Source organism: Pecten maximus, chromosome 1 (genome assembly GCF_902652985.1).
Source record: "Pecten maximus chromosome 1, xPecMax1.1, whole genome shotgun sequence".
NCBI lineage: Eukaryota > Metazoa > Mollusca > Bivalvia > Pectinida > Pectinidae > Pecten > Pecten maximus.
This window is the reverse complement of record NC_047015.1, coordinates 55,892,181-55,910,295: the sequence shown is the minus strand read 5'-3', so window position 1 is coordinate 55,910,295 and position 18,115 is coordinate 55,892,181. Positions and strand designations below refer to the sequence as shown.

Sequence of the window (18,115 nt, the reverse complement as noted above, 5' to 3'; positions counted from 1 at the left end):
CTGATCTACAGAAATATTCTCATTATGAAAAAAAACAAACAAAAAAAACATACACATTTTGTAAATTCACGATGTACTACAACAGAAAATAGGAAAATAAATAGTTTTTTAGTGAATATAAAAGCTGATCTACAGAAACATTTCTCATTATGAAAAAAAAAAAAAAAAAAATACACATTTTGTAAATTCACGATGTACTACAACAGAAAATAGGAAAATAAATAGTTTTTTAGTGAATATAAAAGCTGATCTACAGAAATATTTCTCATTATGAAAAAAAAAAAAACATACGCATTTTGTAAATTCACTATGTACTACAACAGAAAATAGTAAAATAAATAGTTTTTTTAATGAAGACACATTCTAGCCCACCTGAGCAATGTTTAAGTGTAAAAAGTGTATCTTCAAAACAAAAAGTTTGTATTCTAGAAATGGACTAATTTAACATGAAAACATGTACTCCAATAATGTTAGAGGATATTACGCTGAGAAACTTATGATGGGCGCCTTTAACCTCTAACTTCCCAAGACAGATTTACACTTACAAAATGTCAAATGTTCAGTCAGGATTTTAATCATATCAAACAGCTTAATTACCTTTAAGTGTTAAATGGTGTCACGATATTATCTCTTTTTCTTGAATACATCATTAAATCTACAAAAATAGCACTCAAAAATCAACACGATTATTTACATTCCCAGGCTTTATTCTGGTAACAACTTGGATTGAAAATGGCGGTCCAGTAAATACAAAAATGGAATATAAAGCAAAAACAAACGAAAAGCAATTTTCTTTGTACTTTACATATGTTCCGCTTGATACACACATTCCGTATTTTTTACAACCAATGCTGCATTGGTCGAAATAGGTCATTTGAAGTGGTGAAATGATGTATCAGAGTGTTCATGGCTAAAGTATTATTGAATTTGGTGTGAATAAGTGATTGGACTGTTTAAATGGGATATATATTATCTAAACCGTATGTACACTCTTGTTATCAAGTTTAGATTTACAAATACTAATATCATTGTCTCAATCTTTCCGCCCCGAGATCGGGGCAGAAAGTTGCTAAAGGTCTTTTGGTATCAGAACCAAAAAATAGCTAGAGACCTGTAGCTATAGTAGCTGAAGTAAAAAACTTGTAACTAGTGACAAACTAGAACTGTCGCCAGGATGGCTGACTAATACCCCCACAATCTGCACGAGTCAATGGTGAATTGGAACTGTTAATTAGAGGCTAACTAAGATAACCCAGTAATATAGTGACCAGTTGCCATAGCAACCATAATTTTGAAAAAAAAAGAAAGTGGCATGCACATCTACACATGGTCCTCTATATTTGTGTGAAGTTTCATTGAAATCGGCCCTTCGGTTTAGGAGGAGTTGTCCGGACAAACTTAAAGTTATGGTTCTTATCAGAAACCCTGTTTATAGTGACCAGTTGCCATAGCAACCATAATTTTGAAAGAAAAGAAAGTGGTACGCACATCTACACATGGTCCTCTATATTTGTGTGAGGTTTCATTGAAATTGGCCATTTAGTTTAGGAGGAGTTGTCTGGACAATCTTAAAGTTATGGTTCTTATCGGAAAACCTGTTTATAGTGACCAGTTGCCATAGCAACCATAATTTTGAGAAAAATAAAGTGGCATGCACATCTACACATGATCATCTATATTTGTGTGAAGTTTCATCGGAATTGGCCCATCGGTTTAGGAGGAGTTGTCCGGACAATATGCGTCTACGGGCGGACGGACAACCTGATTCCAGTAACCCCCCCCCACCCCTAACTTCGTTGCGGGGGTATAATAAGGATATCATTTGAAATATAAATAAGAGACCAATGGGCCTTAACTGTCACCTTTTTGAAAATATTAAAGTTAATTTAATTGCCCCACCCATCGGCTCAGGGAGTCAGTCAGGGCTAACATGTGCATACCATCAAGCTGTCGTCTCATGCTGATGATGTTAACAAAGTTAGAATGAATTCCAATAGAAATCAACAAATGAGAGTCAAAATTGTGATTTCCCTATATAAACCCAAGACCCCAGGGTCATGAAATTCACAATTGTGGTAAAGAACCTTAAGACCCTTCCAACTATGGAAAATGTTTGAATTCACCATATCTGAGAGTATAGAGAAGATTTTTGAAGTTTTAGTTTTTGGCCCTGTCCCTCAGGCCAATGGGGAGTGGGGACTATGTAATTTACAATTTTGGTTGACCCTTAGCCATAGAAGCTATTTGCCAAATTTCATTGAATTTGGTTCTGCTGTTTTCGAGGAGAAGTCGAAAATGTAAATTGTTAATGGACGCACAACGGACGACGGACAAAAGGCCATTAGAGACTACCTCCCTCCATTTACTTTCTTTCATCCCATCCTATCACTCCTTCTGTCCTTCCCTCCGTTTACTTTTTCATCCCATCCCATTGCTTCCTCTCTCCTTCCTTCCGTTTACTTTTTCATCTCATCTCATCACTCTTCTGTCCTTCCCTCCGTTCACTTTTTCATCCCATCCCATCACTCCCTCCCTGTTTACTTTTTCATCTCATCACACCACTCTCTCCCTCCCTCCCTCCATTTACTTTTCATCCCATCCCACCACTTCCTCCTTCTGTACTTTACTTCCCTTTATCCCATCCCACCACTCTTTCTCTCCCTCCCTCCGTTTACTTTTTCATCTCATTCCTCCACTCCCTCTCTCCCTCCCTCCGTTTATGTTTTCATCCCATCCACCACTTCCTCTCTCCTTCCCTCCGTTTACTTTTTCATCCCATCCACCACTCCCTCTCTCCTTCCCTCCTTTTACTTTTTCATCCCATCCCACCACTCCCTCTCTCCTTCCCTCCGTTTACTTTTTCATCCCATTCCACTCCCTCTCTCCCTCCGTTTACTTTTTCATCCCATCCCACCACTTCCTCTCTCCTTCCCTCCGTTTACTTTTTCATCCCATCCACCCACTCCCCTTCCCTCTTTACTTTTCATCCCATCCACCCTCTCCTTCCCTCCGTTTACTTTTCATCCCATCCCATCCCACCACTCCCTCTCCCTCCCTCCGTTTACTTTTTCATCCCATCCCATCCCACCACTTCCTCTCTCCTTCCCTCCGTTAACTTTTTCATCCCATCCCACCACTCCCTCCTTCTGTACTTTACTTCCCTTTATCATTTTCCATCACCCCCACCACTCCCTCCCTCCCTCCCTCTGTCCTTCTGTTTACTACTCTCCCTTTCCTATGTTTTCACCACATATTATTCCAATTAAAAAGGAACACAAAATTCCAGAGATTTTGTTTTAAGTAGTTTGTGGGTGATAACAGTTGGTCTTTATGTGTATTATCTGCCTACAAACAGATCCTGGAGACTCTTTTACAAAAAACTATCTAAATATAGTCCCTTGAGTCTCTCATAGAAATCTTTTATTGATTTCCATAAATAAACGAGGTGCCTAAATTTTCTCCAAGGAAAAACGTAATTTACAACATTGAATATATATAGCTATCAGATTTTTTTTGTGTATCTTTTTTTTTTTGGCAATCTGATATCTAAACAAATTTTCTTGGAATTTTCTACAGGAAAAATATAAATCAATTTGTTTTAAATTACAAAATTAAAAATTACTGTACATGAATTTTAGATTTGTGAATGATTAATTTTACAAATTTTCTAGCTTAGAATATTTTTTACAGGTCCATTCACATTTTACACTTTTAAAATGTGTGCATTTTTTGGGTAATAACACATTATGTTTGGGCAGTATGTCTCCTTCAATTTTCAACTGATAATTTGTGCCAATGTATGTGTCTTAAATGACTTTATTCTGTGTTTCATATGTATTTCTTTTATTCAAACAAAGTCCTGAGGAATATTATACAGGAAAATCATTATCCTGAACTTGTAAACTTTATTTAATTTTAATCAGGCTTGTTGGCCTGGATGGAAGAACGCGAGGGGTCTTACTATGGGAGGAAACTGGAGTACCAGGCGAAACCCAGGTGGATAGAAAGACATAATTTGATTTTCTTTTGACAATATTATGTTTAGTGAACAACGCTTGTACAGATAAGATATATCTACTTTGACTCTGAAACAAAAATGATCCTTAACCATCTATTAATATATGTGTTGTTAGTCCGTCTGAAATAACAATAAAATATTGAAAATGTAATCTTAATTTATTTTATATAACAATTGCGAAGCCACTTATATCAACTTATATTAATCACGCTGGTTGGCCTGGATTAAGCGGGTGAGGGGTCTTACTGTGGGAGGAAACCGGAGTACCCGGGGAAAACCCACTTGGACAGGCAGGTGACCCCATACCTTTTCATGTCCGATCAGGGGAATCGAACCCCGGCCGCCTAGGTGAAAGACCACCATAAATATCTTGAATTTGTTAGTGATCAACTTGACTTACCTTTCACAGAAGACTGTTGACTTTTCTTTTCCTCCCATTGTTCGATCTTCTTTGAGAATTCGTCAGACATGCCACCTATGAAATAAAAATATTATTTGCGTCATTTTTTTTTTTCACCAATAAGCAGGGGCCCATGACAGCTCATTTGGTAGAGCATCAGATCATACAACCTCTGGTGAAGAAGAGAAGTATGAGGTTTGGTCCCTAAAATTGTTTGTTTGTTTGCTGGGTTTATTGGCCTGTGAACAGCTAGGGTCATTTTGAGGGGGGGTGGTGGTCAACCTTGTAGTAGTTGGTGACTACCTCGCTGGACAACACACAGGAGACCCGCCACATGCCATCCAGAGCAATTAGGGTAAAGTATCTTGCCCAAGGACACAGGCTTTCCTTAACACTGGAGATCTCAGGAAGCTGAGATGGCTGATGTTGCGCTGTTGTGGGTTGTTTTTGTTGATTTTTTTTTTTTTTTTTGAAGTGGCCAACGACATTGTCAAGAAATATCATGAACAGATTGTCATGAAATTTAACATGGATAATCTGTATGCCACCGTATTTCTTTTCATCACATTAAAGGGAGTAATCTCCCTTATTTATTTCATCAGGTTGCTTTGTCTGTTTCCTGTTGTCACAGACCAACATACATCTGACAACATCCAATATGTATCGGGGCTCACAGAGGGATAACTTATACTTTTATGAGCTTAACTCAAACATATGTCTAGGGTTCGATCGGAAATCTTTTTCTCAGGAGGTACCATTTGATGAGTATATCATATCCCCTTAAGTGGGGAAAGATTTTTTTGAATAGTATATTGTAAAAAACATGGAATTTTTGCAGTCTTTTTGTAAGTTTGGGGGATAGCTATATACATTTTTTTACATTGTTGATTAACTATGGGAATGTTGAGAACAAGTCTGTTCAGTTTTCGTGTGAATGTTTTACATATGATTTAAGTGAATCTTCAGTCTTAGCAGAGATTGGAATGAGCATGCAACCATTAATCTTTGCTGTCCAAAAACTTTCAACACAAAAGAGTTCCAGAAGGGAGATAAATCCAACACCAAGTTCTCTCCCTTTACACTAGAATATTGCATGTAAGTGTCATTGAAGGAAGGAAGGAAGGAAGGAAGGAAGGAAGGAAGGAAGATTTCAATATCTATTTTGTATGAACATGTCAGAACCTATTTTGCCTAAACATATTTTATCCTATGTCAATTTTCTTCAGCCAAGTCTTAGATCATCTATTTCTACATTACTGTCATCATAAAAAAACCATTTTGCAACTTCAACTGCAATATTTCTAGATTAATGGAATTTTTGCATGTCGGGATCATCAGCTCTGAAGTTTTTGAAAAAAATTGTACCAAACTAATTTAGAATAATGACTGGGGTATATAGATTTCCTGTAACAGTGAAAGGCACAGTAAATCTCGAGTTTATGTTGATGAAATGAGGCACCGTGTGAGATAATGAATTGTTAGCTTGATGCAGGCTTGTATAGACCCAATCAGCTGCTGACATGTTATTAATTGTCTTTGTGGAATGGAATCTGGGTCCGAAAGTAATTTGAATGGTGGGATGAAAACTGTAATTGATCACCGGTAATCTGATCCCTGTCATAGGCTATTTATAGATTGGTCGCTTGATGTAGCAATAATCGGCCAGCGATGGACAATCTGCATCATTGAATAGTCAGCTAATGTGGTTGGGGTGATGAGAAATATCTATGGGGCATTGCTGTTTGAGGATATATATGGTGTCAGACACAAAAGAAAATTACACGAGGTGTTCTGACTTCCACTTGGTCAAGTTTGGTGAATTTATGAATTATAATCAATTGAACACTTGAATTACAATATTCAACTAATAAGCATGTCTTAGTAACAGGTGGTCTCTTAGGCAGGTTTGACTGCTGTTATAGACAGGTGGTCTCTAAGGCTGGTTTCACTGTAGTTAAAGACAGGTGGTCTCTAAGGCAGGTTTGACTGTAGGTATAAACAGGTGCTTTCTAAGGCTGGTTTGACTGTAGTTATAAACAGGTGGTCTCTAAGGCAAGTTTGACTGTAGTTATAAACAGGGCGCTAAGGCAGTGGTTGACTGTAGACAGTGTCTCTAAGGCAAGTTTGACTGTAGTTATAAACAGGTGGTCCTCCAATGCAAATTTTGACTGTAGTTATAAACAGTGGTCTCTAAGGCAGTTTGACTGTAGTCTATACAGGTGGTCTCTAAGGCAGTTTGAACTTGTAGGTATAAACAGGTTTGCCTGTTGTTCTGACAGGTGGTCTCTAAGGCAAGTTTGACTGTAGTTATAAACAGGTGGTCTCTAAGGCAAGTTTGACTAGTTATAGACTGTTGGTCTCTTAGACAGGTTTGACTGTAGTTATAGACAGGTGGTCTCTTAGACAGGTTTGCCTGTTGTTATAGACAGGTGGTCTCTAAGGCAAGTTTGACTGTAGTTATAGACAGGTGGTCTCTAAGACAGGTTTGACTGTAGCTATAGACAGATGGTCTCTAAGACAGGTTTGACTGTAGCTATAGACAGATGGTCTCTTAGACAGGTTTGACTGTTGTTATAGATAGGTGGTCTCTAAGGCAGGTTTGACTAGTTATATACAGGTGGTCTCTAAGGCAGGTTTGACTAGTTATAGACCAATGGTCTCTTAGACAGGTTTACCTGTTGTTATAGACAGGTGGTCTCTTAGACAGGTTTGCCTGTTGTTATAGACAGGTGGTCTCTAAGGCAGGTTTGACTAGTTATAGACCAATGGTCTCTAAGGCAAGTTTGACTAGTTATAGACTGTTGGTCTCTTAGACAGGTTTGCCTGTTGTTATAGACAGGTGGTCTCTATGGTAGGTTTCACTGTAACTATAGACAGGTGGTCTCTTAAGAAGATTTCATAATCATTGTAAGAAGCATTAAAAAGATGTTAACAAATTATTTGAATCGCTTAGAACATTCGAGTCTATAGACTAAGCAAAGCTTTGAACAAATTTGTTCTGGCAAATACAGAGGCCTTTACTATGAAAAAATTGTTTCCCATAGCACAAGAAATCTGGATCAACAACACATTAAATAAAACATATGTTTGTGTTCGAAATTTCTGGGAGAAATCAAAGGTCATGACCTTTTGGAGTTCATTACAGGTCATGACCTTTTGAAGGTGAAAACAAGTCATGACTGTTTGAAGGTCATTACAAATTACACAATTTTTAGTCTCTTAAAGGTCAAAACCTTACTGAAGTCATTAAAGGTCATGACCTTTTGAGATTAAGATAAAAAAAAGCGGTCACTATAGATCATGACATTTTAGAATGCTTTTCTCTCTTCTTATCTGACAACTTTAATGCTTCATCTCTGAACATTCAGAGGAGGTAGTTCATCTTGGAAGTTGGATGTTGATAAAACACATATACATGTATCTTTAGATTGAAAACTCAATTTTTTTCTCAGAAGAAGATCTCTAGAATGGAGTCGTACTTAACTGATCCAATACTGGCGTTACATTACATTTCATCTGAAAGGTCAATAAAAATACCACATCAACACCTATACCAAATCTATTTGGATATTGTGACAGAACAGTCAAATATATCAACAACTTAATTAATACCTCGAGAGCATTGGTTCTGAATTCTGACCAATCATCAATCAGTTGACTCATCACTGATGCAGCAATATCGCCTCTAGTCAGTAATATAAAACAAAACACTAAAACATCTCCACAATGCTTGTCTACATTTGAAGGCCAAAACTGTTTTTTTCCATCCCAAAAATATGTTTATTTGGAGAATCTTTGAAGTGCTTTAATGTAACGACATCAGATCTATTCTCTAATGCCTTTGGGAGACATCAACATTATTGATTGTATTTAATACAATGCGTAACGAGTTTTATCAATCTATTGTTCTGACTAAAAGTTGATGTATAAGGGATAGAATCAAAGTATTCAACAAAACATAGTCGCAAAAAACGTCTGCATTTTGTATTTTATTTATTTGTCATAGTAGTGAAACATGCAATCACATTATTCTAATTTGGCCAGGAAATATATAGCACGGGGAATTTTACATGATTTAACAACAGAAAATATTCTTGATTTAGCTGGATTAATTATTCCTGATTAAGCTAGGGAAAATGTCCCCAATTAAGCTAGAGGAAATATTCCTGATTTAGCTAGAGGAAATATTCCTGATTTAGCTAGATTAAATATTCCTGATTTAGCTAGATTAATTATTCCTGATTTAGCTAGATTAAATATTCCTGATTTAGCTAGTGGAAATATTCCTGATTTATCTAGAGGAAATATTTCTGATTTAGCTAGATGAAATATTCCTGATTTAGCTAGGGGAAATGTTCCTGATTTAGTTAGAGGAAATGAAATGTTCCTGATTAAGCTAGATTAAATAATTTCCTGATTTAACTAGGACAAATATTCCTGATTTAGCAGGGGGAAATGTTCCAGATTAAGCTAGAGGAAATGTTCCTGATTAAGCTAGATTAAATATTCCTGATTTAGCTAGAGGAAATATTCCTGATAAAGTTAGAGGAAATGTCCTTGATTTAGCTTGACTTTAAGATATTCTTGAATTAGCTAGATTAAGTATTCCTGATAAAGTTATTCCTGATTTAGCTATGGGAAATATTCCTGATTTAGATAGATTAAATATTCCTGATTTAGCTAGGGGAAATGTTCCTGATTTAGTTAGAGGAAATGAAATGTTCCTGATTAAGCTAGATTAAATAATTTCCTGATTTAACTAGGACAAATATTCCTGATTTAGCAGGGGGAAATGTTCCAGATTAAGCTAGGGGAAATACAAATGTATTCCTGATTTAGCTATGGGAAATATTCCTGATTTAGCTAGATTATATATATTTCTGATTTAGCTAGATCAAATCATTCTGATTTAGCTAGATCAAATCATTCTGATTTAGCTAGATGAACTATTCCTGATTTAGCTAGAGGAAATGTTCCTGATTTAGATAGATTAAATATTCCTGATTTAGCAGGGGGAAATATTCCTGATTTAGCTAGAAGAAATGAAATGTTCCTGATTAAGCTAGATTAAATATTCTTGATTGAACTAGAGGAAGTATTCCTGATAAAGTTAGAGGAAATGTCCTTGATTTAGCTAGATTAAGTATTCCTAATTAAGCTATTCCTGATTTAGCTATGGGAAATATTCCTGATTTAGCAAGATCAAATAATAAAATGTATTATGATTAAGAGAGATTAAATATTCCTGATTTAGCCCCATCAAATATTTCTTATCTAGCAAGGGGAAATGTTCCTGATTTAGCTAGATTAAATATTCCTAAATTTGCTATGGGAACATTCTTGATCTTTATTTAGGTAGGGGGGAAATTCATGACCTAGTGGAAAATTCTTGATTTAGCCAGGCCAATAATCCTTATTTAGCTCCTTGGTATATTCTTTATTTACCAATATACTATCAATTTAGCAAGGGGAAATGTTCCTGATTAAGCTAAGTTTAACTGGTTTAGCTAGAATAAAAATCTCTCATTTAACCTAGAATAAATTTTTCTGGTTTTACAAAAGTAAATATAAAATTTAGCTCAAATGAAGAATATTCCTTGCATCACTAGAGGAAATAGAATGTTTTATAAATTTAAGCACTGAAAATATTTCTGATTTAGCTAATTATTATTCCTGGTTAAGTAATGGATTGCTGAATTAGCTAGGGAAAATTTTATTAGTTTAGATAGACAAAATATTCCTAATTAAGCCAGAGAAAACATTCCTGATTTATTTAGAATTAAAATCTCTGATCTTAACTAGAAGAAATCTTTCTGATTTTACAAGTGTGAATATTTCTAATTAGCTATGAAGAATATTCCTGATATCACTATAGAGGAAATGCATTGTATTATCCATTTAAGTATGAGAAATATTCCTGATTTACCAAGGGGAAATATTACTAATTTAGTTAGAGGAAATGTTCATGATTCAGCTAGGGGAAATGTTCATAATTTAGCTAGATTCATTATTCCTGATTGATCTAGATTAAGTATTCACTATTTAAAGGAAATATTCATGATTTAGAGGAAATTTTAATACATGTAATTTCAAGGAAATATTCAAGATTTAGATGAAATATTTATGATTTAGATGAAATATTTCACTATTTACAGGAAATATTCATGATCTAGAGGAAAAAATATTCATGATTTAGATGAAATATTTGTGATATAGTTGAAATATTTCATTATTTAGAGGAAATATTCATGATTTAGAAGAAACATTCATGATTTAGCTATGCTAATATTTCACCTTTGTTCTACAGAAACTGCTACATTGAATTTTGAATAGTAACCAGACAAATTCTACTGAAATTTTTGACAGAAAATTTGAACTAGTTACCTGTACATGGAAGGGTGGTACACTTCCTCTGGAACGCGGAGCAGAACCAAGACATATCGCTGTAACTATGGCAATCAATAGGAAATCTGTATCATTAAGGTGCTTTATTATTCCATATCTCAACTAAGACTTTTGTCACCTTTCTTACAAGCACAGACAGACTTTGCAGTGACTTTTCCAAATGGATCCAAAATCCAAAATGTTTCGTTAAGCATTTGTCTTAGATATGTCTTTAAGGCATATTTTATATTCCAAGGATTGCTGGGGACAATCATCTCTTTAACAAGGAGAACTGCACCAATTCCACAGCAAGAATATTTTCATCTTTCCGAAATTTAACAAAACACAAAATAAACTGTTTCAGTTTGTTTCGTACTATTTCGGCATTCCAAGCAGCTCTTTAATCCGTTAATCCATTAAAACTCACTACGCACAGATTCTTTGACTTTTTCTTCAACATGCACCATAGCATGTCAGAAATCTTTTCGACAATACAAATTTTCATAAATGTAACAAACATCAAGTCATCAAATTAGTTCTTGTAAAACACAAAAGGAAATAAAATCAAGAAAGATTAAAAAAATGATACTAAAATCACTGAACCATGCACTGTTCCATTTTCCATTTTATAATCTGGGTGAGACTATCCCGACCTTAAATCATACAGATTGAGCGTATCGATGAACAAGTTTTCTCCTTCAGTTACAATCCGAGATGGTATAGTTAGGTTTCGCATCTCCCTCATTATATCGTTACCAGGCAATTCCCGCTGTCGTTACTGGAGGGAAGAGAGAGCGAGAGAGAGAGAGAGGCTACATCGGTACAATGCAAGAAATTGTCAGCTAATCTCAACTGGAGTCAGTTATGGAAAAATCCATATATACTAGGAAGCTTTATACTGTTTTTATAGCCAGTGATCAGAAATCTGAATTCCGGCACCTCATCTTATTACAATGATGGATTTGTATTGTTGTAGGGGGCCCTACACTCCTGCGAGACAATAGAACCAGGTTTAATGCTATTACACACTCTCCCAGGCCTTGTATGGCGACCTATAATATGGACAAGCTGCCAACGGATAGGATTGGCTATATTGTATCTGTACTAGACACCGACATGAAATTCTATCAAATTTTCTTGTTGGTCTGGGTCGGTGGAGAAAAGACTTCCGCAACAGGTTGTTCAATTAAGTGAAAGTTTCTCATGTCGTTGTAAGGCTATTAACATAGTCTGTGCTCCGTGGTATACTGTCCACATGAACACCAGACAACCAATTGAGTACAGCGGGGCGGCTCCAAATAAAAAAAAAATCCTGTCACTCATGTGTAATTCCTAATGGAAAACTTACAAACTAGCGTTTCCTGTTATGACAAAAATCACTGCCCCACACTCAACACCGTAATTGTCACTTACGCAACGTCACGTCAGTTGAGAATCGAAAGTGAAAATATCTCGAACATCGTCAGCTTAATTTTCATTCCAATTATAATGATAAGATCATCGAACATTTAAAATGTAATGAGTTTAAATTAAAGAGAATTGTAATTCTAATGCAGAATAACTGAAAATTCCGTAGATGAATTAATCGTGCAAAAAATATCAATTTGAAATGTATCTCGCATAAAAGGAGTATATCCATGTTGTCTGATAGAAGTCTACAAAGTTCCATTGAATTAAGTTCAGACTGAAAAGCTGAGACAGATCCTGACAACCGTAGCTCTTATGTCCAGTCAATGTCAACCCACAAATTGAATTGGTATATACCAATTTTGAAAATTCTAGTCTTGAAATGTGCAACCAAACCTTGATTTAGAGATGATTTAGAAAAAAAAAGACCATTACCAGATTTATTTCCAAATTTATCCTAAAATAAGCCCCTCCCCTAGTGTAAATGTTTATTTCCATCCTAAAACAAGCCCCCTCCCCTAGTGTAAATGTTTATTTCCAAATTTATCCTCAAAATAAGCCCTAGTGTAAATGTTTAATTCCATATTTATCCTCAAATAAGCCCCCTACCCTAGTGTAAATAATTATGTCCATATTCATCTTTAAATAAGCCCCCTCCCCTAGTGTAAATGTTTATTTCCATCCTAAAATAAGCCCCTTACCCTAGTGTAAATGTTTATTTCCATATCTATCCTCAAATAAGCACTAGTGTAAATGATTATTTCCATATTTATCCTAAAAATAAGCCCCCTCCCCTAATGCAAATGTTTTTTCCATATTTATCCTCAAATAAGCCCCCTCCCCTAATGCAAATGTTTTTTCCATATTTATCCTCAAATAAGCCCCTTCCCAAATGTAAATGTTTTTTTCCATATTTCTCCTCAAATAAGCCCTCTCCCCTAATGCAAATGTTTTTTCCATATTTATCCTCAAATAAGCCCCTTCCCAAATGTAAATGTTTTTTTCCATATTTATCCTCAAATAAGCCTCCTCCCAAATGTAAATGTTTTTTCCATATTTATCCTCAAATAAGCCCCCTCTCCTAGTATAAAAGTTTAACGCCATATTTATCCTCAAATAAGCCCCCTTCCTTAGTGTAAAAGATTAGTACCTATATTCATCCTCAAACAAGCCCCCTTCCTAGTGCAAAAGTTTAGTACTGTATTTATTCTCAAATAAGACCCCTCCTTAGTGTAAAAGTTTAGTACCATATTTATCATCAAATAAGCCCCCTTCCTAGTGTAAAAGTTTAATACCATATTTATCCTAAAATAAGCCCCCTCCCCTAATGTAAATGTTTATTTCCATCCTAAAACAAGCCCCCTCCCCTACTGTAAATGTTTATTTCCAAATTTATCCTCAAAATAAGCCCTAGTGTAAATGTTTAATTCCATATTTATCCTCAAATAAGCCCCCTCCGCTAGTGTAAATGTTTATTTCCATATCTATCCTCAAATAAGCCCCCTGCTTTTGTGTTAATGTTTATTTCCATATTTATCCTTAAATAAGCCCCCTCTCAAAGTGTAAATGTTTATTTCCATAGTTATCCTCAAATAAGCTCTAGTGTAAATGATTATTTCCATATTTATCCTCAAATAAGCCCCTTACCAAATGTTAATGTTTTTTCCATATTTATCCTCAAATAAGCCCCCTCCCCTAATGCAAATGTTTTTTTTTCATATTTATCCTCAAATAAGCCCCCTCCCCTAATGCAAATGTTTTTTTTCCATATTTATCCTCAAATAAGCCCCCTCCCCTAATGCAAATGTTTTTTTTTCTTCCATATTTATCCTCAAATAAGCCCCCTCCCCTAATGCAAATGTTTATTTCCATAGTTATCCTCAAATAAGCCTCCTCCCCAAGTGTAAAATGTTTGTACCATATTTATCCTCAAATAAGCCCCCTCCCCTAGTGTAAAAGATTAGTACCTATATTCATCCTCAAACAAGCCCCCTTCCTAGTGCAAAAGTTTAGTACTGTATTTATTCTCAAATAAGCCCCCTCCTTAGTGTAAAAGTTTAGTACCATATTTATCATCAAATAAGCCCCCTTCCTAGTGTAAAAGTTTAATACCATATTTATCCTCAGCTAAGCCCCTTCCTAGTGTAAATGTTTATTTCCATATCTATCCTCATATAAGCCCCCACCCCTTGTGTAAATGTTTATTTCCATATTTATCCTCAAATAAGCCCCTTCCTAGTGTAAATGTTTATTTCCATATTTATCCTCAAATAAGCCCCCTCCCCTTGTGTAAATGTTTATTTCCATATCTATCCTCAAATAAGCCCCTCCCCTAATGTAAATGTTTATTTCCAAATTTATCCTCAAATAAGCCCCCTTCCTAGTGTAAAAGTTAAACACCATATTTATCCTCAAATAAGCCCCCTTCCCTAGTATAAAAGTTTAACGCCATATTTATCCTCAAATAAGACCCCTTCCTTAGTGTAAAAGTTTAGTACCTTTGTTTATCCTCAAATAAGCCCCATTCCTAGAGCAAAAGTTAAGTACTGTATTTATTCGCAAATAAGCCCCAGTCCTCTTCTAGTGTAAAAGTTGATATTGCCTTATTTATCCTGATTTATCCCCCCTTCCCCTAGTGCAAAATCTGAACATCAAAGTTTGGAAATAGCTAATTTTTTTATTTGTGAACCATTTTAGCTTTCTACTTAAAAATAAATGATTCAACAAAAATGAAAGGGGCATATTTTCAGGCAGGGGCTTATTTGCAGATAAATATGGTATTTTGTATGATTGGATATTTTTTTCAGAATTTTGTTTTTCATTACCATAAAGTACAATGTCTTGTAAAGAAAGAAGTTTCATCGCCAGATTAACACAAGTTTAGGCATGATGGATGGACAACCACAGACAGTGTCGAGATAATTGATTACTCTCCATAACAATGGAACACTTAATAACTGTTCAGGCTAATGGATGACCTTGAACTTTAGCATAAGTCAATTCCAACATGACTACAGAAAAACTGAGGGAAAATGATTCTGTAACGTTTAAGGTATATTGAAACAAAAGAATTAATTAAGAAATGGCCATTACAATTAAGGAATATAGACTACAACCAAAAATGAAAATTTGGTAATCAAATGATGAGGAATGGTCACACACATGATCCTACCGATTGGATAATATAACCCCTGTTCCAACAATCTGAAAAATTCATCAATTCATCAATCCCACAATTCACTTTCCAATCTGACTAATCCCCATATCAGAACATCAAATTACTATCTTTTCACTTATATATATGTTCCTTCAATTGAGCTATTACAATACAATAAATCCGTTTTATTTCACCTTTTTATTTATCTCATAATCAATTTACCAATCTAAATAATTCCATCAATATAATTAATTTCATCATTCTATTGACCCCTAAATTTTAATTACTGGGGGGTATCTCATTAATATATCATTCCATCAATCACTGAATTCCAAAAATCTTATTAATTTCATCCATTTCATCAATCCCACAATTCCATAAATTTCATTTAATCGAACTTTACCATTTTATGAAATCCACAATTCCATAAATTTCAATTGATCAAACTTTTACCATTTCATTAATACCATCATTCAAGCTTTCCATCCATTCCTCATTTTAGTCAAATCTGTATGCCCTCAAATCTGTATGCCCTCAAATATGTATGTCCTCAAATATGTATGCCCTCAAATATGTATGGCGTCAAATATTTATGCCCTCCATTCCATTACATAATCTATATCAGCATATCTTCTTATGAACGTCAATTTATCAAAATAACAACAAGTGTCAATCAAAGAAATAGATATATATCAGATACATACCTAGTAATGCCTCCATATCTATGGAGCCGGACTGTATTAGGAATGCTCGTGCCTTCGCCCCTTGATCAGCTTCGTCTGAACTCTTGTGTCGTGGGATACACATTGGTGAGGTTTTTGGTGTCGATCTTCCTAACGGTCCTTCCTGTTCGGTGTACCGTTCCTCACAAATTTCTGCCTCAAGCAATTCCTCATTGCTGTGTTCAAGTTCTCCCCTTTTACCAATAAGTTTTCTTTTAATACTATCTTTACGCGTGTGAACTATACTTTTGACACGCTTACCCCAAGTTGGTTTTTTCTTCCCAAGTTTAGGAGAGTCTGTGCTTGTGTCCTTGAGATCTGAGAGGTCACCGTGTGATGACCTCCCTTTGTAGCTGGACGAACGTCTTAAGTTTAGATATTCCTCGGTCAGGTCAGTTGGTGTATCATCAATTAACGATGGGCTGGATTTTCGTCGTGGAATTGTTACATTTAGGTACTGCTCACCGGATGTTGCCGTATTTAAGACAATAACTTCCTTAGTGACATCCGATTCGATCTCACTTTCATGTTTTTCGAGCCATTCCGGGTCCCCCATCCAAATTTCTGTTCCGAACTCCTCCTCTTCATCTTCTTCCTCACCTTCTCCTTCTACTCCAAGTTCACGACCTTGAGTTGGACTTGACGGCTCTCCTGATGATGTTGACCTTCGAACTTCCTGACCTTCGACCTCTAGCCCACTTCCCACTCCACTGTCTACAGACCGATTTTCAACAGTACTAATTGGGACAGTTAATTCTTTGCTCCCTCTTCCTAAATCTTTAATGGATTTTAAACTAAATCCAATATCTTCTGGAAATCTTGGTTTTGTTATGACTCTTTTGAACTTCACCCAATTTGAAACCTTTGATTTACGTTTTGAAGAGGAAGATTTTAAACTTTTAGATTTATCCGTCTTTTCGTAGGACTTAGAGTGGACTTTATCCAGGTTTTCCTCTTCTCCCGATTGTTCTAGGATTTCAGATGGAATGTCTAGAGAGCCAGTTGAGCGACTTCTCTTGTGGGTGACATGCTTGGAACGTTTTGAGCTATACGAGTCCGAAGCAGACTGTTCTAGGTCAAAAAAGCACATGTCCTCGGCACTAGGGAGCCTAGGTCGACTGACCTTGTGCTTGCCGTAGGACGTCTGCTCAGACCTCGCATAGCTATATTCTGTCTGTGACATAATTTCCTGCTCCAGGGCTGTCTTCACCTCCAGAATGCTCTTTGTACTTTCAAGATATGCACACTTCCTCTTCAGCTTGGAGTTCTCATCTTTGAGGTTGGAAAGTTGTTCCATCAGCCGGACTAAGTTGTCAAGGTGATCTAACCCAACACTCTGGCGTACTGGGCTTGGACTAGGTGTTCGTGTCTTGACAGGTATTTTCTTAACCCCTTGACCTTTGGATTTGTCCTGTTCCTCAAAAAACTCCAAGACTTGAGACACATCTGGCGAAGGAGTTGCAGACAGCCCTTGTGGCATCAATAACTGGCCACCACCGGTTCCCATGGTGATTTCCTCATCCAGGGTGATATCCGCGCTCATGGACGGCTCACCACTGGATGTTGTTGCCGTGGCAATGGATGCTGGTGGCATCTCTGCCTCGGTTAGGTAGGTCATCTTGATTTGGCGTTGCTCCAACTGGACAGCCGGTACAATTTGGCGTTCCGATGTCGGGAGGGCGACAAAGCACGTCTCGGGTTCGATTTCATTAGGGGGCTTCCTTGTGGCCATTTATCTAGCAACCTGCCACAACTGGAGACCTGCAAAGACAAAAAAGAAGGTCATGCTCGTAAGAAAATCTCAATTTAGACATGCACCATACAAGATAATGCTTTGATTGACAAATTGCGAGAGGGAATGAAAAATAAAAATGAACTCATAATGATAAGTGTTGCTATGAGCAAGAGGAAACTAGAAATATTACAGGAAGAAGCTTGTGTTGAAAAGGATGTTGTTTAATTATTCTCTCCAAAAATGTGTTTTTTTAAGACATATTTGACCTCTGTGACCTCAAATCATCAAGGTC

General features: G+C 36.1%; 1 protein-coding gene across 1 annotated transcript in view; it reads right to left on the bottom strand.

The window, feature by feature from the left end:
* LOC117338615 overlaps positions 1-18,115 on the bottom strand; it is an 82,168-nt gene that overhangs the window by 39,241 nt on the left and 24,812 nt on the right. Inside the window, 2 exon segments of the mRNA XM_033899976.1 lie at positions 4,419-4,493; positions 16,071-17,849. Coding sequence (XP_033755867.1) covers positions 4,419-4,493; positions 16,071-17,820 — 1,825 coding nt within the window. The 5' untranslated portion in view covers positions 17,821-17,849.